Raw genomic sequence first — 19,767 nt, forward strand, 5'->3', positions numbered from 1 at the left:
CACGGTGAGGGTCTTGGTTTCTTCCCTGGCCTCTTTGTCAAAGGGGTCTGGCCAAGCTACTCAGAGAGGGCCCTGGGGTCAGGGTGAGGGTCACAGTAGCACGAGCAAGGAGTAGAAGGCCCGGTACCCCACTCCCAAGGCTTCCAGCCAGCTCAGCAATGTGCCTTGGGGCACCTGCTCCTGGCCCTACACCAGGAGCAGGGGGCTGCCAGCTGTGACACATTGGCACCCCTGCTGCTGACTCCCCACCCTACCCCACCCCACCCCAAGGTTCTGGACCAGGACACAGACGCCATCGTAGTACACGTTGTCCGAGTGCTGACCTCCATTATGAGCGGCTCCCCCTCAGCCAAGGTGAGGACATTGCAGTCTGGCTACCAGAGGGGTGTGGAGTGGGGGGTTAAACTGACCGCATGTCCCCCGAACAGCTCTGGCTGATGGCTGTTAGAGCAACGGAGCTGAGGGGGCAGGCGTTTTGCCCTGTGGGGTGCAGGTCAGAGCTGGCAGCTGGATCTCTGGGGTCGGGGCTGGACTGGGGAGGATACTTGGGGGTTGACCACCATCTACAGCCTTCCAAGGGGACCCTTACCCCCGCAGCCATCCGTGAGCTCTTGCCCTCGCCAGCACTGTGACCCGGAGGCAGAGCCAGGTGGGGGAGCCCTGAAAGATGCTCCTTCTTCTGGGATTTCCATGGGCTTTGGGTTTGCCCTGGGGGCCCACCTATGTGCTCCCTTCCTCCTGCCCAGGAGGTGTTTAAGGAGCGCATCGGCTACCCGCACCTGCTCGAGGTTCTGCAGAGCCATGGCCCCCCTACCCGCAGGCTGCTGCAGGAGCTCCTCAACATGGTGAGGTCCAAGGCGTGGGTTTGGGGTCCCAGGGGTGGTCAGCACCGAGTCAGGCTTCCCATGGAGGGTGAGCCCTCCACCTTGGGGGCTCTGTTGGCCATGGGTGTTATGTAGTGGGGCCCGTGGCCCGACCAAGGTGTCCGTGTCCCTGGGATGAAGATCCAGTGCAGGGGAGCGAGACACCCCCACGCCCCCACCCCAGATCATCCCGGAACAGGCCATTGGGGTTGAGGCCACCCCGGACCCAAAGCCAGGGCTCAGGGGGTTAACGGTGCCAGAAGCCTGGTGTAAATAGTGCCACGTGCCCACGCGCCTCCGTCTCCCCCGAGCTGCGACCTGCATGAGCAGGACAGGTTGGCACGCATTGCCCTCCAGCACTGGAGGCCGACACCCTGAGCCATGGAGGTCCCGTGGCCAGCAGGGCAGCCCTTCCCGTCACCTACCAGCTGCCCCAGGAACCATCCCGTGCTCTCTACCCCCAGGCTGTGGAAGGTGACCACAGTGGATGTCCACCGCCACCGATTGTCAATGAGCAGCCCGTGCTTCTGCTGATGCAGTGGCTGCCCGCCCTGCCCACGGCGGAGCTGCGGCTCTTCCTCGCGCAGCACCTCCGCTGGCTCTGTGACAGCTGCCCTGCCAGCCGGGGCACGTGTGTGCAGGCCGGTCTGGTGGGCCACCTGCTGGAGACCCTCGCCGCCGGGGTCACCTTGGGGGCCCACTGCCAAGAGCAGCTTCTGGCGTTGCTGCAAGCCTTGGGCCGAGTGTCCCTGAGGCCCTTGGAGCTGCGCCGTCTGCTGCGCCCGCCACCAGCGCTGGACTCGGAGCCCAGCGGGACAGAGGCTGGGAAGGCCAGACACGCGGGGGCCATCATCCGTGCATTGTCAGGCATGGCCCGGCACCAGGGCCCCGCGAGAGCCCTGCACTACTTTGATCTCACGCCCAGCATGGCGGGGATTATGGTGCCCCCCGTGCAGCGCTGGCCGGGACCCGGCTTCACCTTCCATGCCTGGATCTGTCTGTACCCCGCAGCTGCGGCCCCTGCCCCAGCCCCCTCCCGGCCACTCCAGCGAAAGCAGCTCTATAGGTGGGTGATAGCCAGGGAGCGGGGTGCGGTGCCGTAGGGCTGAGCAGGAAAGCCGCAGGTTTAACTGGCACCGCCTGTCCCCAGCTTCTTCACCAGCAGCGGCTCAGGGTTCGAGGCCTTCTTCACGGCAGCTGGGACACTGGTGGTGGCCGTGTGCACCCGGAAGGAGTACTTGACCATGAGCTTGCCTGAAGTGTCCTTTGCTGACTCCGCCTGGGTGAGCCTCTCCCTCATCCGCTCGGATGGCCTGGGTGGGGGGTGGAGGAGACCCCAAGCACCAGCCTGATGCCGAGGCTTCTGTTCTAGCACTGCGTGGCCATTGTCCATGTGCCTGGGCGCCGGCCCTTCAGCCAGAACCTGGTCCACGTCTACAAAGACGGCCAGCTGGTCCAGACGGCAGCCCTTCGCTGCCCCTCCCTCAGTGAGGTGTGCCAGGCAGGGTTTGGGGAGGCCTGGGGTAGCCGGGGCATCTTGGATGCGGTGGGGCCTCGGACTCCGGCCTCTGGGGTCCGCGTGGCCACAGGGGTCCGTGTGAGGAACTGGATGCAGGCGGAACCCCGGGCTTCGCTGTGATCTGACCACTTGCCCAACCCCGGCCCCGCAGCCTTTCTCCTCCTGCTGTATTGGCTCCGCTGGGCACCGCACGACGACCACCACCACGGGGCTGCCTACGCCACCAGTCCCCACAGCCCTGGCGCCCCCTCACCCCTCCCTCTCCCGCTCACAGTCGGTCCCGGCCACTGCAGGGCTTGGCTGGGGGTCCGGGCTGGTGACCCCCTTGCAGGAGGGCAGCATCAGCTCCACCCTTGCAGGCACACAGGACACCCGGTGGGGCAGCCCTACGTCCCTGGAGGGTGAGCTGGGGGCCGTGGCCATCTTCCATGAAGCCCTGCCCGCGTCAGCCCTGCGGGCCCTGTTCACCTTAGGTATGCAGCACCACCCCCCACCCCACCCCACCCCCGCGCCCTGCCCCTGGCCCAGCTCCTACCTGGGGGGTGGGGGTTCCTTCAGGGTCCAGGCTGGAAACTAGGGGTCCAGGAGGGAGAAGGCGTTCCTGGGGGTGTATGTCCTCTGACATATAGCAGGCTCTGGATGGCGTGGGGTGAGACACCCAGCCAGGTCTGAAGCCCCCTGGCCACCCCCCAGGGCCCAAGGAGATGGCACCCTTCAAGCCCGAGGGTGAGCTGCACGAGCTTAGCACCAAGCTGCTCCTCCATTACTCACCTCAGGTATTGGGTGGGGGGCAGTTGGCTCAGCCCTGCTACATTCCCCTGCCCCCCAACTCCTGTGCCACCTCCACTTCTAACTGACCCTGCCTCCCGCCCACGCCCCGCCCCCAGGCCTGTAGGAACAACATCTGCCTGGACCTGTCCCCTGGCCATGGGCTGGATGGCCGCCTGACGGGCCACAGGGTGGAGACCTGGGATGTGAAGGTGCGTGTGCACCCGTGCACGTGCCAAGGGTGCCGGGGGCACTAGCATGGGCACGCGTTTGAGTGCAGGGTGGGCTGGGGAGCCACACTGTGCCCTGCAAGGTCGGTAGGGGAGGTCCGCTCAAGAGAACCAGAGTCCCCTGGACCCAGCTTCCCAGACTGGAAGGTCATCTGGGGTGGAGTGGGGCGGGAAGTGGCTGGGAGCTGCCTTCCCACAGCCAGCCCTTCCCCTAGGATGTGGTGACTTGTGTGGGAGGCATGGCTGCCCTGCTGCCCCTGCTGGAGCGAGTGGCCTCCCAGCCCCAGGAGGCCGAGGCAGGTCCAGCTGAGACACATGACCTCGTGGGGCCTGAGCTGACCTCCGCCCACAATACCCAGGGCCTGCTTCTCCCACTGGGCAAGTCCTCAGGTAAAGTGGCCCTGGCGCCTGGGTTAGGGCGGTGAGGGACTCTTGGCGTGATAAGGAGGCTGGAGTGCCTATGGCCTCTGCTGCTGGCAGACCCTTGACATACCTCTGTCCCCCTCCTGGTGGCCGGTAGAGGTGCGCATGGAGAGGAATGCCGTGGCCGCCTTCCTGCTGATGCTGCGGAATTTCCTGCAGGGCCATGTGGGGAACCAGGAGAGCCTGGTGCAGTGCCAGGGGCCGGCCATCATTGGAGCCCTCCTGCGCAAGGTGGGGCAGGTGACGGGGGACGGGGACGCAGCTGGCCCTGTCTGGTGGCGGGGACAGCGTTGGGGAGCTAAGAAGGAGAACCTGATGTTGTCGGGGAGAGCCTCCTGGGGGAGGGGCTGGCATCTGAGCAGGGCCTTGCCAAGCTTGGCAGGGTTTGGCCAAAGAAGTACCAGCACCCCACTGGGGCAAGGGACCCACCCAGTAGGCTGGGGAGCTTGCCCCTCGGAGGCAGTGGGGAGCCACGAAAAGGCTTAGAACAGGCAGGATGCTCCTTCCGTCTGCCTGTACGGGGCAGGGTGGATGCTGGGGGGGGGGGGGGCTCAGTGGCACCCATCCCGGGCCTGCCGCCTCACACTGCCTCCTTCCACTCCAGGTCCCCAGCTGGGCCATGGACATGAACGTGCTCATGTCTGCGCAGCTGCTGATGGAGCAGGTGGCTGCAGAGGGCGGCGGGCCCCTCCTCTACCTGCTCTACCAGCACGTGCTCTTCCACTTCCACCTCTGGAGCCCCAGTGACTTTGCCGTGCGCCTCGGTGGGTGTGGGGACTTGGGTGGGGGGATGCCAGCAGGCGCAGGTGGGGGTAGAGGTTCCAAGAAGTTAGAACCCCGCCTTGGGCCATCTGAGGGAACAGCTCGACCCTGGGGGATGTGGCAGGGACATGGCCCTCTCCTGAAGGGACAGCAGAAGGGGCCCAGCTCAGGAGGGGTGGAGCCTGAGTCCTCCGATGACGCCCATCCAGGCCACATCCAGTACATGTCCAGCATCGTCCGGGAGCACAGACAGAAGCTACGGAAGAAGTACGGGGTCCAGTTCATCTTGGACGCGTTGCGCACCCATTACAGGTGAGGCCGGTGGGGGCGGACAAGCTGTGGGCCTGACACAGCAGCCTCTGGTCTTGGGGATGGGGTTCGGTCCCCCCAGCTCACCTGCCTGCTCTCTCCCCTCGGTTCCCCTGCGTTCTCCTGGCCCTCGGTGGCTGCGCCTGCTGGTACCGGCCCAGCCCGCCGCGGGAGCTCCCCCTAGTGGCCGACGACGTGCGCACAGTGCAGACCTCGCTCCTGGGCCTGGTGCGGGAGTTCCTGGTTCGGAGCTCAGCAGCTGAGGACATGCAGGTGGTGCTTAGCTTTCTGGTGGGCTCCACTGATGATGGTCAGGTAGGCTGGAGGCTTGAGGGGGGGGCTTGGGTGCGGGGTGGGCTGTGGACCGTGTCGAGGGGAGTGGCCCGCCCACAAGGAGACTTTGGATCCCCAGGTGGTGGGAGCCCTGGACCTGTTCCTGGCGCTGCTGCAGGGCTCGCCGGCACAGGAGTCTCTGGCCGTCTTCCTCGTGGAGCCAGGGAACCTTGAGGTGCTGTTGGCTCTGCTGGTCCGGCCGAGGTCACGGCCCCTGGTGCCTGACCGGGTCTGCAAGGTACACCCGGCCTGCCCCTCGTGTTCCCTTTGCCATGGCCCCACCTACCAGGGAGGTAGAATAGGTCCCTTGGAGCCACAGACCTTCGTGGTGACTTCCCCTGCTCCAGTCACTCCTTCCCCATGAGGACAACCCTCTATGTCACCCCCCCACCCCCAGATCCTGCGAAAACTGCAGCAGAACGAGCGCTTACCTGAGCGGAGCCGCCAGCGCCTCCGGCTACGAGAGTACGGTCTGCAGGGACTCGTCGCCTGCCTGCCGGAGGGGGCTGCTTCCCCCCAGCTCTGCCAGGGCCTCTACAGGCTATTCCTGGGAGCAGGTACCACCTGGGTAGGGCCAGGAGGCAGGTCAGGTGGAAGGGCGATACGGGACCAGGAAACAGGGCAGATAGATAGAGGAAGGGCATGGGCACAGGGGCTGAGGCTGGGCCAGCGGGGAAGCGAGGTCCCCCGCCTGTGCTCAGTCCCTCAGGGCCTCTCTGGCCATCCTTCCAGATTGCCTGAATCTCTCAGATCTGTTGGCTGTGGTACAGCTGTCCCTCCAGGCTGACCTCAGCGTCCGCCTGGACATTTGTCGCCAGGTGGGTATGGGGGGAGACAGCTTGAGGAGGATGGGGCTTCTACCATGGGGGCTTTGCTTTACCTGCCTGTGAGGGGGCTCCCTTGCAAAGGCCCTGGGGTGGGAGTCCAGGGGCAGAGCGCTGGCCGCGTCCCTTACTGGCTGTGCCCTGGCCCGGCAGCTCTTCCACCTCATCTACGGACAGCCAGACATAGTGCGGCTCCTGGCCCGACAGGCTGGCTGGCAGGACGTGCTGACCCGGCTATACGTCCTGGAGGCGGCCACAGCTGGCAGTCCCCTGCCCTTCTCCCCAGAGCCACCCACCTCCCCAGACCCAGCCCTATGCCAGCCACCCACTGAGTCACCTGAGACTTCGGACGTTTTCCTCCCCTCGGAGACCCCCAGCCCTGACCCTGACGCCTTCTACCACGCTCTCTCCCCGTTTTGTACACCCTTTGACCTGGGCCTGGAACGGGCCAGCGTGGGGTCGTGCAACACCGGCGGCGGCGGCAGCGGCACTCTTACTCCCGCCAGCCAGCCTGGCACCCCTTCCCCTCTGGATGGGCCCCGGCCCTTCCCTGTGGCCCACGGCCGCCACAGCTCCAGTCTCTCCAACGTGCTAGAGGACGGCAGCCTCCCAGAGCCCACCATCAGTGGGGACGATACCTCAAACACCAGCAACCCTCAGGTGAGGCGGGCCTGCTCTGCCACTGCCGGGCTCTGAGGGACCCCTCTGGGACCCCAGGCAGGCAGTATAACCTTTCCAAAGGTGAGGGCCTATCGGACATCAGGGCTATAGCCGCCGGTCGGCCCCGCTGCTGCCCCCTCGGGAGCTCTCGTCCGCAGCTGTGTTCCTGGTTGGGGTCCCAGAACAGGACAAATGATGCCAAGCCCGAGTGGGGGCACCAGCCAGGCTTTGGGGAGTCCCCAAGAGAGCCTGCAGGGCAGAGACTTCACAGAGCCCATGAGCAGCATCGCTCTAAGGGATCTGCCTTGCGTTTCCGGATTTGGGGATGGGTTTCTGCTTATACTGTGGCATTCTTCTAGAGGATTCCAGGACAGTTCTGGGGGCCAGTGAGAACTATGGGGTAATTTTGTGAACCATACCTTCTCTCCCCTGAGGAATCCCTGAGACCCCAGGGTCCTCCCTGGGATTCAGGCAGCGGCTAAGGCCCCTCCACCATTCTTCTAGGCCCCAGCCTGTCTGTTGGCTGAAGGCTGTCCCTCCTGGTATGGACACCAGGGAGTGGTCGGCAAGGGGTGCTCAGCAAGGCTAGCGGGAGAGTCAGCAGTCCCCTTCCTCCCCGGCCCACACCCCCGACCTGTGCCCCCAGCAAACCTCCGAGGAGGAACTGTGCAACCTGCTCACCAATGTGCTATTCTCGGTGACGTGGCGTGGCGTGGAAGGCAGCGACGAGGCCGCGTGGCGGGAGCGCGGCCAGGTCTTCTCAGTGCTCACCCAGCTGGGGGCCTCAGCCACGCTCGTGCGGCCGCCCGACTGCATCAAGCGCAGGTGAGGAGGCCAGTCAGGAGGGTGAGGGGCCTCCGGGAAGCCCGCGGGTGAAGAAGGCAGTCAGACAGACGCCCAAGTCTGTCATCCATCCCCAGCCTTCTGGAGATGATGCTGGAGTCAGCCCTGACCGACATCAAGGAGGCCCCCGTGGGGGTCCTGGCCAGCCTCACCCAGCAGGCGCTCTGGCTGCTACGCCTGCTGCAGGACTTCCTGTGTGCGGAGGGCCACGGGAACCAGGAGCTGTGGAGTGAGAAGGTACGCTAGCTCAGAGGCCTGGGAGCCATACGTGAGCCCGTGGGCGTCTGGTCCAGGAGGGGGACGAGCGTGCGGGTGCTTCAGAATGTGGTCTGTGTCGGGAAACCCCACCTGGCGCCCAGCCTAAACCTTACCTTCCTCCTTCCCCACGGGCTGCTGGCCCGCTCTGTGGATGGCGGCCTGGAATACGCCCGGCTGCAGCTCTTCGAGGGCGTGTGCAGTCTGCTGGACCGCCTGGGGGCCTGGCCGCACCTGGCCAACGGCATGGCGGATCTCCGAGAGATGGCCCAGATTGGCCTGCGCCTAGTGCTTGGCTACATCCTGCTGGAGGACCCGCAGGTGAGCCCAGGGCCGGTTGGGGTGCGGCAGCGGCAGGTGTGGGGAGCCTGGGGAGTGGCTGGGGCCACCCACACCCCTTTCTGCCCCCCAGCTGCATGCCCAGGCCTATGTGAAGCTGCACTGGCTGCTGCAGACCGCGGCGGTGCCCATGCGGCGGGAGGAGGCCTGCTATGTGCTCTCCAAGCTGGAGGTGGCACTGGCACGGGCACTGAACACCTTCCCGTCAAAAACGACCACTGAGGACACGGAGCCCCCAGGGGCAGCGGCCGCAGCAACTGAACGCTGCTCATGGCTGGTGCCCCTGGTGCGCACGCTGCTGGATCGGGCCTATGGGCTGCTGGGCCTCCAGTGGGGACTGCCTTCCTTGCCGCCGACCAACGGCAGCCCCACCTTCTTCGAGGACTTCCAGGTCTTCTGTGCCACACCTGAATGGCGCCACTTCATCGACAAGCAGGTGCCTGGAGGAGGGGGTGCGGGAGGAGAAATGTTGGGGGCTGCTGCGTGGAGCGCTGATCTCCTGTCCCTGCCCGGTCCTCCAGGTGCAGCCCACCATGTTGCAGTTCGAAATGGACACTTACGCGAAGAGCCATGACCTCATGTCAGGCTTCTGGAACGCCTGCTATGACATGCTCATGAGTAGTGGACAGCGGCGCCAGCGGGAGCGGGCACACAGCCGGCGGGCTTTCCAGGTGTGCAGACTGGGGCCAGGGTGGGGAGCTGCTCTACTCCTGTGCCCAGAGGATGTCTGGTGGGAGGAGAAGCCTGCTGCAGGACTGACCCATTCCTCCACCCTGCCCTCACCCCGCAGGACCTGGTGCTGGAACCTGCGCAGAGGCGGGGACGCCTGGAAGGGCTGCGCTATGCAGCGGCACTGAAGCAGCAGTCCACGCAACACTCCACCGCTCTGCTGCACTGGGGGGCCCTGTGGCGGCAGCTCTCCAGCCCCTGTGGGGCCTGGGCCCTGAGGTGGGCGGGGCTAGGGCGGAGCCTGGTGGTGGAGGGGCTTGGGAGGGCTGGAGGGTCCTGGGCCACCAGACTGTGTTTGGGATGAGACCGGCGAGGAATGGGGACTTTGGCGGATGCACATGCCCACCCACGACCATCATCCCGGACATATCCTCAGGGACCCACCTGTTCCACGCTGGAAGCTGTCCAGTGCCGAGACATACTCGCGCATGCGTCTGAAGCTAGTGCCCAACCATCACTTCAACCCTCATCTGGAAGCGAGTGCTCTGCGCGACAACCTGGGTGAGAAAGTGTGTCCAGAGCAGTATCTGCCCAAGCTCCTAGGCCCAGCCCTGCCCAGCTCTGGCTGAGCACCCCTGGGCCCTCTGCAGGTGAGGCCCCCCTGACCCCGACGGAGGAGGCCTCGCTGCCTCTAGCGGTGACCAAGGAGGCCAAAGTCAGTGCCCTCCCCGAGGAGCTGCAGGAAGACCAGCTGGGCGAAGATGAGCTGGCTGCTCTGGAGAAAGCGTGAGTGTGGCTGGGAGCAGAACCGGGGAGCCGGGGGGCAGGGATCTACCCCACTGTGCGCGTACCTCCCATGGGACTGACTCCTGAGCTACTTTGTCTTTGGTTATGGCGGTGAACACCCTGCAGGGACTGTCCAGAGTCAGGTGGGCAGTTGGGGAGAGCTGTCTAGCTGAATGGGCAGCTAGTGATGAGGCACCCCAGGGCAGGGCTGAGAAACACAGACCCACCCTGTGTGGGGGCCCAAGGGAGTGGGCAGGTGCTGAACAGAGGAAGCCAGGGATAGAAGCCCAGGTTTGGGGTGGGGACCAGGGTTGGTGGGCACTGCACCTTGGACGGTTCCTCCCTTTCCTGTGGGAAGCACAAGAGTCTGTACCCCGTGATTTGATGGCGCTAGGAGAGTGTGGTCCTTGGGCTTATCTGGAAGGGGGTCCCGGAGCCTGGAGCCTGAAGTGAGTGCCGGCCCCCAGGATGCAGGCGGCGGAACTGGACGAGCAGCATGAGAAGCTGGTGCTTTCCGCGGAGTGCCAGCTGGTCACAGTGGTGGCCGTGATCCCAGGGCTGCTGGAGATCACTACCCAGCACGTGTACTTCTATGATGGCAGCGCTGAGCGTGTGGAAACAGAGGAGGGTGCGTCCTCCTAGGGCTGCTGAGAAGGATGGCAGGGGGTGGATGGGGTCTGTTGGGGTCAGGGTGAGTGACTGCTGCCCCTGGTGTCCGTTGACATAGGCATTGGCCACGACTTCCGGCGCCCGCTCGCCCAGCTGCGTGAGGTCCACCTGCGGCGTTTCAACCTGCGCCGCTCAGCACTTGAGCTCTTCTTCATTGATCAGGCGAACTACTTCCTCAACTTCCCCTGCAAGGTGGGCGGGACCATAGCCTCCTCCCCTTGCCAGGCCCCCGGGCCCCAGCCCTGACCCATCCCGCTCCACACCCAGGTACGGAACCAGGTATACTCATTGCTCCTGCGCCTCCGACCCCCGAGCCAAGGCTACCTAAGCAGCCGCTCCCCCCAAGAGATGCTGCGTGCCTCGGGCCTCATCCAGGTGAGAGGCCTCGAGTTGGGGGGTGGGGGGGGGAGGCCAAGGCCCTGTGGTTGACAGGAGGGATGGACAGCCCAGTGGACTCACCTCTGGCCTGCCCCTGCCCCCCAGAAATGGGTCCAGCGTGAGATCTCCAACTTCGAGTACTTGATGCAACTCAACACCATTGCAGGGCGAACCTACAACGACCTGTCCCAGTATCCTGTGGTAAGGGTCCACTCCTTACCTCCACTCCTGCCCCTTTGCTCTGCTGGCCCTGGTTCAGCCTGGTGTGGGCGCTGGTGGTGGGCCAGCTCTGAGCCAGGCCCGGGCAGGGGGTGGGTGCTGCCTGACACCTGCCTCTGTTCCCTGCCCCTACTCACCCCCTCCCTGAGCCCTATCCACCTCCTCCTCAAGCCTTACCCCCCTGCCCCCTGAAGAGAAACCTGTTCTGGCCTGCTTCCCTGTGGTCCCTCCAAGTGGTAATGCGCCCCCTCCCCCTCTGCCCGTGGGCTCTGCCCATCTTCCTGAGAGTGAGGGCTGGGCAGACTGGGCACGGAGGCCATCAGGACCCTCACACAGCTCCTTCCCTGGGTGGGTGGCCAGTTCCCCTGGGTCCTGCAGGACTACGTGTCTCCAACTTTGGACCTCAGCAACCCAGCCGTCTTCCGGGACCTGTCCAAGCCCATCGGTGTGGTGAACCCCAAGCATGCCCAGCTCGTGAGGGAGAAGTGAGCGAGTGGGCCAGGCTGGGCTTGGGGGCTGGGATGGGCGAGGGCAGGGCTTCTGCTGACTCCCCGCCCCCCCACCCCGACTGTGGCTGCAGGTACGAGAGCTTCGAGGACCCGGCGGGCACCATCGACAAGTTCCACTACGGCACCCACTATTCCAACGCCGCAGGCGTGATGCACTACCTCATCCGTGTGGAACCCTTCACCTCCCTGCACGTCCAGCTGCAGAGTGGCCGGTGAGGCCCAGGGGCTGCCGGGCAGATGACAGGGGTGAGGGTGGATTGCCGCGGAGGAGGGAAAGAGGCAGGTCCTCTGGGCGTCCGGGGCCCCTGGGCTCCCTTCCTGCCCCCAGCTACAGCTCTCTCTCCTTGTCCCAGTTGTCCCCACCTCACTCTGGCCTGTGCCCCTCCCCCAGCTTTGACTGCTCCGACCGGCAGTTCCACTCAGTGGCGGCAGCCTGGCAGGCCCGCCTGGAGAGCCCTGCCGATGTGAAGGAGCTCATCCCGGAGTTCTTCTACTTCCCCGACTTCCTGGAGAACCAGAACGGTAGGAGCTGGCAGGGGGCGCGGGGAGGCCCCAGGGGCGGAGCGCACAGGCCAGGCCTGGCCCGGGAAGTGCGTGGAGAGGGCACAGTGAGACCGCTGACCCCGTCCTCCGGGCCAGGCTTCGACCTGGGCTGCCTCCAGCTGACCAACGAGAAGGTGGGTGACGTGGTGCTGCCGCCGTGGGCCAGCTCCCCCGAGGACTTCATCCAGCAGCACCGCCAGGCCCTGGTGAGGAGATGAACACGGACACGGGATAGGCGGACAGCCAGGGTTGAGGGGCGCCAGGGGGAGTGGGGTATCAGCCGTCCATGGACTAATGGGTGCCTCCCCGCCTCCAGGAGTCTGAGTACGTGTCTGCCCACCTGCATGAGTGGATCGACCTCATCTTTGGCTACAAGCAGCGGGGACCGGCCGCGGAGGAGGCCCTCAACGTCTTCTATTACTGCACCTACGAGGGTGGGTGGCACCCCGGACTCCTGCGGGGGCCAGGGCACAGCTGCGGGGGGCTGAGTGCGGAGAGCACAGAGCAGGTCCTGACTGCTCTGCCTGCCTTACCCAGGGGCCGTGGACCTGGACCACGTGGTGGATGAGCGGGAACGGAAGGCTCTGGAGGGCATCATCAGTAATTTCGGGCAGACTCCTTGTCAGCTGCTGAAGGTGAGGCCAGCTCAAAGGATCGTGGTCAGGGATGCCCATGCCGCGGTGCTGACCAGTCACTCGTCCATAGGAGCCACATCCCGCTCGGCTCTCCGCTGAGGAAGCAGCCCAGCGCCTTGCACGTCTGGACACTAACTCACCTAGCATCTTCCAGCACCTGGACCAGCTCAAGGCCTTCTTTGCGGAGGTGAGGGGAGGCAGAGCTTTATCATCCCGCTCTGTGCAATGGGTTTACCACCACTGTCCCTTACCAGCCTCATGGGGGTAGATGGAAAACCTAAATCAAGGTCACTGATGTTAGACATCTTTGAAAAAGAGGTAACGGGAGAGGGATAGGGGAGCAGGGATGGGGGCGCCTTCTTTGCCAAGGCCGGGACAAGTTGTTGAGTACCTAACCATCTCTGAAAACCTTAGGGAGACCAGAAGGAAGGCCGTCTGGCCATGAATCATTTCCCTCACAGTCCTCAGAGATGGAATCCCTCCATGAGAAGCCCCCCCTGCCCAGTCCTGACCTTTTTAGTTTCCCCTCCCCTCCTGCCAGCAGGCTGGGGGATGTGAAGTCAGAGGCTGGTAGGACCAAGGTCAAGACTGAGAGAGCTGCTGTCCTGTCCGTCCCAGCTTGTCACTCCCTCACCTTTGGAGATGCCTTCCTGAAGGCCCAGTGAGCTCTCCCGACTGTGTCGCAGGGGGACCTCTGCCTCTGTGACCCCCTAGTCTATGAGCACTGGGGATGAGAGGAGAGGAAAGAATGGTGCCCCAGGTGGCAGGCAGGAGAGTGGGGTTTCCGGCCGAGCACGGAGGCAGAGCCAGCTCTGTGCTCTGCTCCCGCAGGTCATCAGTGATGGCGTGCCCCTGGTGCTGGCCCTAGTCCCCCACCGGCAGTCCCACTCCTTCACCATCCAGGGCTCCTCAGACCTGTTGGTAAGTGCACCACGCAGCCCCCAGCTCAGCTCCACTCCTGCTCCGACTCCGCCCTCCACCACCCCACCTCTGCCCCCTCTGGCCCCCAGGTGACCGTGAGCGCCAGTGGGCTGCTGGGCATCCACAGCTGGCTGCCCTATGACCGGAACATAAACAACTACTTCAGCTTCAGCAAAGACGCCACCATAGGCAGTTCCAAGTAGGACAGAGGGAAGTGGGCAAGGGTGGGCTCTCAATGCCCCATACCCCCGAGCTGGTGCCCCACCCGGTCAGGGACCAGCCGAGGTCTCTGAGGGCCCGGGTCTTCTACGTCAGCCTGGTCTCACCTGCCCTGTTTCCCCCTCTCCCCCCGCCCCCCCTTTACTGGGTCAGGATGCAACGACTGCTGAGCGGTCCGTGGGTGCCAGACCGTGGTGTGGATGGGCAAGCTCTGGCAGTGGCCCCCGATGGAAAGCTGCTGTTCAGTGGTGGCCACTGGGACGGTAGCCTGCGAGTGACCGCACTACCGAAGGGCAAGCTGTTGAAACAGCTCCACTGCCACCTGGGTACGCACAGCCCCGGAACTGGCGGGGTGGGGGAGGGATGCAGGGCAGGCTGGTCGGCCAGGGAGGGGATGACCGCTGCGTTCCGCTTGCCCCCTCCGCTCCCCATGCAGATGTAGTGACCTGCCTCGCACTGGACACCTGTGGCATCTACCTCATCTCGGGCTCCCGGGACACCACATGCATGGTGTGGCGGCTCCTGCAGGAGGTGGGCTGGTGGGCAGCCCCAGGGACCCTCCCGTAGTCCGCACCTGCAGCCCCCATCCACCTCTCAGCTGATTGGCAGTCCTGCCCTTCTCTCTGCCACCGTGAGCAAGGCTGGGGCTCCACAACCCTCCAGCGCTCTGGCTCTGCACAAGGCCGTCACTTTCCGGAGCCTCAGCCTTCTCGGGCCAGGGCAGTGAGGTATCCCCAGTCCTGAGCAGGCCCTGGCTCCCCACAGGGTGGTTTCTCGGTGGGACTGGCATCAAAGCCCGTGCAGGTCCTCTACGGGCACGAGGCTGCTGTGAGCTGTGTGGCCATCAGTACCGAACTCGACATGGCTGTTTCTGGATCTGAGGTGTGTGGTGTGTGCCTGCGCCCAGGGGAGGCTGAGTTTGTTAGGCAGTGCCTCCAGAGATTAGAGACCTATGCTCCGCACCCTGTCTTCCTGCAGGATGGAATTGTGATCATCCACACCGTACGTCGTGGCCAGTTTGTGGCAGCGCTGCGGCCCCCAGGGGCCATGTTGCCTGGACCTGTGTCCCATCTGGTGCTGGGGTCTGAGGGCCAGATTGTGGTACAGAGCTCAGCGTGGGAGCGTGTAGGGGCTCAGGTATGGAAAAGGGGTGCTCGGCCAAGAACAGGGTAGTTGGGATTTTGTCCTTGCAGACACATCTTGCTTTTTCCAGGTCACCTACTCCTTGCACCTGTACTCCGTGAATGGGAAGTTACGGGCTTCATTGCCCCTGGTCGAGCAGCCCACAGCCCTGGCAGTGACAGAGGACTTTGTTCTGCTGGGCACAGCCCAGTGCGCCCTGCACATCCTTCACCTGAACAAGTGAGTTCCGCTTTGTTGGAATTCATGGACCTGCAGGGTGGTAGTCATTGGCAGAGGATACTAGAGGGTGCTAGCCTCCCAGGCCCCCCTCCATCTCCCCACCCCTACCACAGTGGGCCTACCCATGGCCTTTATGGGCCCCTTCGGGGCCTGTCCCTTGTTCTCCAGTGGGTTGATCTTGCCCTGGGCCTCCCTTAGCCACACACCTGTGGGAGGTCCCTTTATGTCTTAGAGTTTCAGCTAAGCCCTCCCTCAAATGCAGAGGGTATGGGGGCTAGGGGTTGGGGAATTCGGGAGAAAGAAGACACAAAGCTCCTTGCAGCTGAGAGCTCAGATCCCTCCCTCCCTCCCTGCAGGCTGCTCCCGGCTGCTCCTCCCCTACTCATGAAGGTGCCTATCCGCAGCGTGGCTGTGACCAAGGAGTGCAGCCACGTGCTCGTGGGCCTTGAGGACGGCAAGCTTATTGTGGTGGGCGCTGGGCAGCCCTCTGAGGTGAGGATAAGGGCAGGGCGGGCCTCGATCGGGGTGGGGAGCGACGGTCCCGGCCCACCTCTCCCCAATCCTACATCCTCCCACCCCACCCCCAGGCGCGCAGCAGCCAGTTCGCGCGGAAGCTGTGGCGGTCCTCCAGGCGCATCTCACAGGTGTCCTCGGGAGAGACAGAGTACAACCCAGGAGAGGCGCGCTGACAGCCGCCCCGCCCCACCGCGCAGGCTCCGCCCCCAGCAGCCTCCGCCCGTGGAGGCCCCGCCCAGGAGTCGGCGGGAATCCGGAGGAGGAGACCACGCCGCGGCCCTCGGCCCGGCTCCGGGGGTGGGCGGGACCCCACCCCCGCCCAACTCAGGGATTGGTGGGCGGTTCACTCCAGGAAGTCCCGCCCCTCGCCGGCAGAGGGGCCGCCAGGAGTGTGGCACTGGCCTCCGCGGCCGCACAGCACTTTTTTGCACAGTGTGGGGAGGGAGCCCAGGCTCCCAAACCCCGCGTCCCCGTGGAGCAGGGGCCGGGCTGTGGCCTTAATCTCTAAAAGCGGCCCCCCGCGCTCCCGCGCTCGGCAATAAACTTGGCCTACTTTTGTAGCTGCTTCGCCTCCGAGTATGCGTGCGCGCGGCGTCTCCGCCTGCCCAGGCCCCCGGCCCGGGCTCGCCTTCCTCGGCCCAGAAGCCCTCCCGGGCGACTCACCCCCTCCGCGTGGCCTCAGTTTCCCCAGCCGCCCCTCCCCTGTCCCCGGGGACCCCACCCGCGGATCCTCCCCAGCGGCTCGCTCTCTCGCTCCCTCGCGACACCTCCGCACGTGTGCGCGCCCCTGCGCGGGGTGGGACCGTGGACGGCCGCGCCCCCCGCCCCGCCCCCCTGCGCGCCCCCGCGCTCCGGCCTAGGCCCCTCCTCCGTGGGCGCTCGGGCTGGCTCCCGGGACCGCCCGCCCCGCCCAGCTCCGCGCCTCGCCGGAGCTGGCCTCCCCAGGGACGGCACGCAGCCTTCCCGGCTGGCCCACTGGAGCCTGGCGGCGCAGAGGCGCGGGTCTCGCCAGCCTGAGTGGATCCTGGGAGACACGAGGGGCGGCTGCCGCAGGTCAGGAGGGGGTTGGGAACAGAGCCCCGGATCTTACCCCCGACCGAGAGGTGGGGGCTGCTTTTCTGTCCCCCTACCTCGAGGCCCACGATCCTGCGAGTGTAGGCCGTCGTGGTGCGGGCGTCCGTGTTGGCACGCGTGGACGTATTTTGTAGCCCGGAGACGAGTGTGTGTGTGTATGTAGGCGGGAGTGGGGGTGGGGGCTTCAGCCCCGCAGCTCAGGGTGGGTCGGGCAGATGGAGGCCTGGCGTGGCTAGGCGCGCTGGTCACAGGCCCACCTGCCATCCAGGATCCAGGAAGGGGCCCCTTACGGGGTAAGTGATACAAATGTATAACCCTAACTCGCGACAAGGACCACTGCAGTCTCTGTCCCAAACCCACTTGCTGACTGGGCAGGGTAGTGAGTTTGGAGACCAGGCCGGATGTGGTGGTGGATGTTGGGGAGTTAAAGGGCCTGCCCCCAGGTTTCTTTTTGGTGCCTTTCTGGGCAAGATCCATTCTCAGCCCAGATGGGGCTTCTCTTATCCAAGCCTTAGGAAGCAGATTCCAGCAGGATCAGCCCTGTAGGTCCAGGTGGGTCCTGGGACTAAGTAGTCCTGTCCTTTAGGTTTCTTGCTTCCAGGCCATCTGAATTCCCAGGTGAGAAGGGACCAGGGGGCCTCTGGGCCACCAAGGAACCCTTCTGTCCAGTTTCCGGGCAGGAGGTGAGGGCCGGATCTGACCCTGGAGGCAGGAGCGGGACCGTAGTCACAGGAAGCCCTGCCTTGGAGACTTGGGTTCTGCTGGCTCATGCTGTGAAATCTGGGGGAGCCCCCCACCCCACCCTGCCAGCAAGTTCCCAGCCTGGCTCTGGTTGAGGTGGGGATGGGAGTCTCTGTGGTCTTCCCACGCCATCCCTGGACTCAGACCAGGGGTTTGCTAAGGTTTCCAAGCTGCTCTCTTCCATCCTGAGCTGCACCCTGGCTCCTCCAGCTTTGGCCTGTGGGGACTAGCTCTGTCTACCCCACCCCATCTCACACAGGAGGGAACTGGTCCAGGTTGGTGAATGGGGAGCTTGGAGAGGTGGGGTGGGTAACCAGCCCTGGAGTCAATCAGGATGGAGTGAGCCAGGATTTGGAGACAAATGACACCAACACCAAGGGACTCCCAGCATCTGGCCTGAAGAATTTTCCCCATCTCACTACACGTAGCGGATTTTGGACTCAGAGAAGACATCTCCCGGCTCCCTTGCCTGAGTGTTGGCATGACACTCCAACCCCTTCTCCAGGAGATGCAGTCCCTGGGAGCCCTGCTGGCTGGCAGAGCCATGCTTCACAACTCCAGCCACAGGGAGGGCATGCTCCATGTGGGTAAGTGTCTTTTGATCCAGATTTGGGGCACTGGGTAGGTGGCTAAGTCCCACACAAGTCCAGTCACAAGCTTTAGAGTCTCCGTACCGTAAGCCCTGCCTGCGCTGGATCGTGGAGATAACTGGCTTCCAGGCAGAAGCAAGCAGCAGCATTCTTTTGCCTTCTAGCTCAGCTTTATTTTGCAAAACTTTACAAGGTCTCCTGTGCAGAAGCCCCTATGGGGACCAGCATGTATCAATTTGCTCTCACGGTCCAAACATGGTGGGAGACACAGGACACACTGTGATGCTGCCATAGACAGAGGAGGCACAGCAGGAGCCAGAAAAGGGAGAGACTGGGAGAGATCAAGGAAGCCTTCCCAGAGTAGGCGATACCTGCCAGTTGGAGAAGAGCAAGAGCAGACGTTTGGACACCAGAGAGGAGAACACCCCCCCACACCCCAGGAAGGGCTAGGTGTCTAACAGTGGTGAGCAGAGAGGAGGAGGCTGTTGGAGACGAGGGTGGGATAATGAGCCAATCTTGATGCTGTGGTGTGAATTTTTGATTCTGTGAAGTGGGGACACTTGGTTCAAACCTTTCTGGCAGCAAAGTCTAAGTGACCGCTACTTGGGGCCCTGGCCTTGTTTTCATGCTCTTGATCCTATTTGTCCTTTTCTCTACAGATAAGACCCGGAGGGTGCAGGACAGGAACAGGGAAGAGGTATGGGTAGGGGGAGCTCTGGCCCCCAATACCTCCTCCCCATTCCCCCCTGAGCCTCCAGGGGCCTCAGGCAGCATTATCCCTGTCTACTGTGCCCTCCTGGCCACGGTGGTCCTTGGTCTGCTCGCCTACGTGGCCTTCAAGTGGTAGGTACTGCGGGCACTGCCCTATGGCGCACCCCTCCCCATCTGGACTCCCGGCCAGCTCCCTCTCTGTCTCAGTGAAGGCTGGAACAGGTTGGCGGGTCCCCCCTGCTCCCTACAGCTGGCGCTCACATAAACAAAGACAGCAGCTGGCCAAAGCTCGGACTGCAGAGCTGGGGGCCCTCGACAGGGACCAGAGGCATGGGGACAGCGTTGTCTTCCTGGACAATCCCCAGCTGCCCGGGAGCCAGGGTGAGCCTCCTTCCCTAATCTACAGACTTTCAGACCCTCTCAGCCATACCGCCCATCCCATCTGACCCTCTTGTCTCCCACCCCAGGGCCACATCCTGAACTTGGCTGCCGGCTCTACCTTCATCTCTCTCGGCAGCAGCAAGAGGAAGTGGAACGGCTCCTGGAAGTGTCCGGCGAACCTGACAAGGGCTGGCAGGGCCTGGCCAGCCGCCTGGGCTACCACGCGGACGCTGTGGAGATCATGGCCCAGGGCCAGGTGCCAGCCCACACCCTACTGAGGGACTGGGCCGTCAAAGAAGGCAGTGGGGCCACCCTCAGGGTGCTGGAGGACGCCCTGGCCGCCCTGGGCCGTGAAGATGTGGTCCGGCTTCTGAGCTCCCCAGCTGAGGGCTGCTCTGTGGTGTGAGCGATGTCACCACAGCCTGGCCTCTCAGGGAACCTGCTTTGGTGCTTCCCCCCTACTCCACATATGCTTTTCCTTCCTTGAGCTTCCTGGCATTGGTGGCTTCAGCCTGCTCGGGTAGGAGGGAACAGAGAAGACCCGGCCACCATTCACCTCCCCTTGTCCTACCTTCCTCCAGGACAGGGACCAGGACATGGGGGATTTAGCCGGGAGGAGTAGCCCTGCCCTCATCCTCCCCATTCCATCTCCTCTTATTCAGCCTCAGCTGGTTTTTCTACTTTTGTATCTCCTATTAAAGGCAACTTTGGACTAC

The 19,767-nt window shown here is 64.2% G+C and overlaps 2 protein-coding genes across 4 annotated transcripts in view; both read left to right on the plus strand.

Annotated features, from left to right (window-relative positions):
* NBEAL2 (neurobeachin like 2) overlaps positions 1-16,114 on the plus strand; it is a 28,944-nt gene extending 12,830 nt beyond the window's left edge. For both annotated transcript variants that reach the window (XM_059389586.1, XM_059389587.1), the window contains 45 exons: positions 271-354; positions 747-845; positions 1,328-1,929; positions 2,014-2,146; positions 2,236-2,355; positions 2,534-2,855; positions 3,076-3,158; positions 3,270-3,362; positions 3,596-3,770; positions 3,901-4,034; positions 4,408-4,567; positions 4,775-4,877; positions 5,036-5,189; positions 5,287-5,445; positions 5,605-5,764; positions 5,940-6,025; positions 6,185-6,691; positions 7,338-7,516; positions 7,612-7,771; positions 7,973-8,110; positions 8,202-8,564; positions 8,650-8,799; positions 8,919-9,076; positions 9,234-9,358; positions 9,448-9,583; positions 10,051-10,211; positions 10,311-10,444; positions 10,520-10,627; positions 10,736-10,831; positions 11,210-11,334; positions 11,430-11,570; positions 11,750-11,880; positions 11,998-12,107; positions 12,218-12,335; positions 12,439-12,536; positions 12,607-12,723; positions 13,368-13,457; positions 13,547-13,656; positions 13,830-14,002; positions 14,113-14,207; positions 14,442-14,558; positions 14,655-14,813; positions 14,890-15,038; positions 15,395-15,530; positions 15,626-16,114. In XM_059389586.1, the coding sequence (XP_059245569.1) occupies positions 271-354; positions 747-845; positions 1,328-1,929; positions 2,014-2,146; positions 2,236-2,355; positions 2,534-2,855; positions 3,076-3,158; positions 3,270-3,362; positions 3,596-3,770; positions 3,901-4,034; positions 4,408-4,567; positions 4,775-4,877; positions 5,036-5,189; positions 5,287-5,445; positions 5,605-5,764; positions 5,940-6,025; positions 6,185-6,691; positions 7,338-7,516; positions 7,612-7,771; positions 7,973-8,110; positions 8,202-8,564; positions 8,650-8,799; positions 8,919-9,076; positions 9,234-9,358; positions 9,448-9,583; positions 10,051-10,211; positions 10,311-10,444; positions 10,520-10,627; positions 10,736-10,831; positions 11,210-11,334; positions 11,430-11,570; positions 11,750-11,880; positions 11,998-12,107; positions 12,218-12,335; positions 12,439-12,536; positions 12,607-12,723; positions 13,368-13,457; positions 13,547-13,656; positions 13,830-14,002; positions 14,113-14,207; positions 14,442-14,558; positions 14,655-14,813; positions 14,890-15,038; positions 15,395-15,530; positions 15,626-15,727 (7,053 nt within the window). In that variant the 3' untranslated portion in view covers positions 15,728-16,114. The remainder of the gene's footprint in view (positions 1-270; positions 355-746; positions 846-1,327; positions 1,930-2,013; positions 2,147-2,235; positions 2,356-2,533; positions 2,856-3,075; positions 3,159-3,269; positions 3,363-3,595; positions 3,771-3,900; positions 4,035-4,407; positions 4,568-4,774; positions 4,878-5,035; positions 5,190-5,286; positions 5,446-5,604; positions 5,765-5,939; positions 6,026-6,184; positions 6,692-7,337; positions 7,517-7,611; positions 7,772-7,972; positions 8,111-8,201; positions 8,565-8,649; positions 8,800-8,918; positions 9,077-9,233; positions 9,359-9,447; positions 9,584-10,050; positions 10,212-10,310; positions 10,445-10,519; positions 10,628-10,735; positions 10,832-11,209; positions 11,335-11,429; positions 11,571-11,749; positions 11,881-11,997; positions 12,108-12,217; positions 12,336-12,438; positions 12,537-12,606; positions 12,724-13,367; positions 13,458-13,546; positions 13,657-13,829; positions 14,003-14,112; positions 14,208-14,441; positions 14,559-14,654; positions 14,814-14,889; positions 15,039-15,394; positions 15,531-15,625) is intronic.
* Positions 16,115-16,430: 316 nt separating this feature from the next.
* On the plus strand, positions 16,431-19,767 carry LOC132011260 (death domain-containing membrane protein NRADD-like). 2 transcript variants are annotated; one of them, XM_059389589.1, is made up of 5 exons: positions 16,431-16,607; positions 17,798-17,956; positions 18,619-18,802; positions 18,921-19,051; positions 19,138-19,767. In XM_059389589.1, the coding sequence occupies exons 2-5, from the start codon at positions 17,851-17,853 to the stop codon at positions 19,455-19,457; spliced, it is 741 nt and encodes a 246-aa protein (XP_059245572.1). In that variant the 5' UTR covers positions 16,431-16,607; positions 17,798-17,850; the 3' UTR covers positions 19,458-19,767. The 2 variants fall into 2 exon arrangements, with proteins under 2 accessions (XP_059245572.1, XP_059245573.1); XM_059389590.1 differs by having other exon boundaries at positions 17,875-17,956.

Source organism: Mustela nigripes, chromosome 2 (genome assembly GCF_022355385.1).
Source record: "Mustela nigripes isolate SB6536 chromosome 2, MUSNIG.SB6536, whole genome shotgun sequence".
NCBI lineage: Eukaryota > Metazoa > Chordata > Mammalia > Carnivora > Mustelidae > Mustela > Mustela nigripes.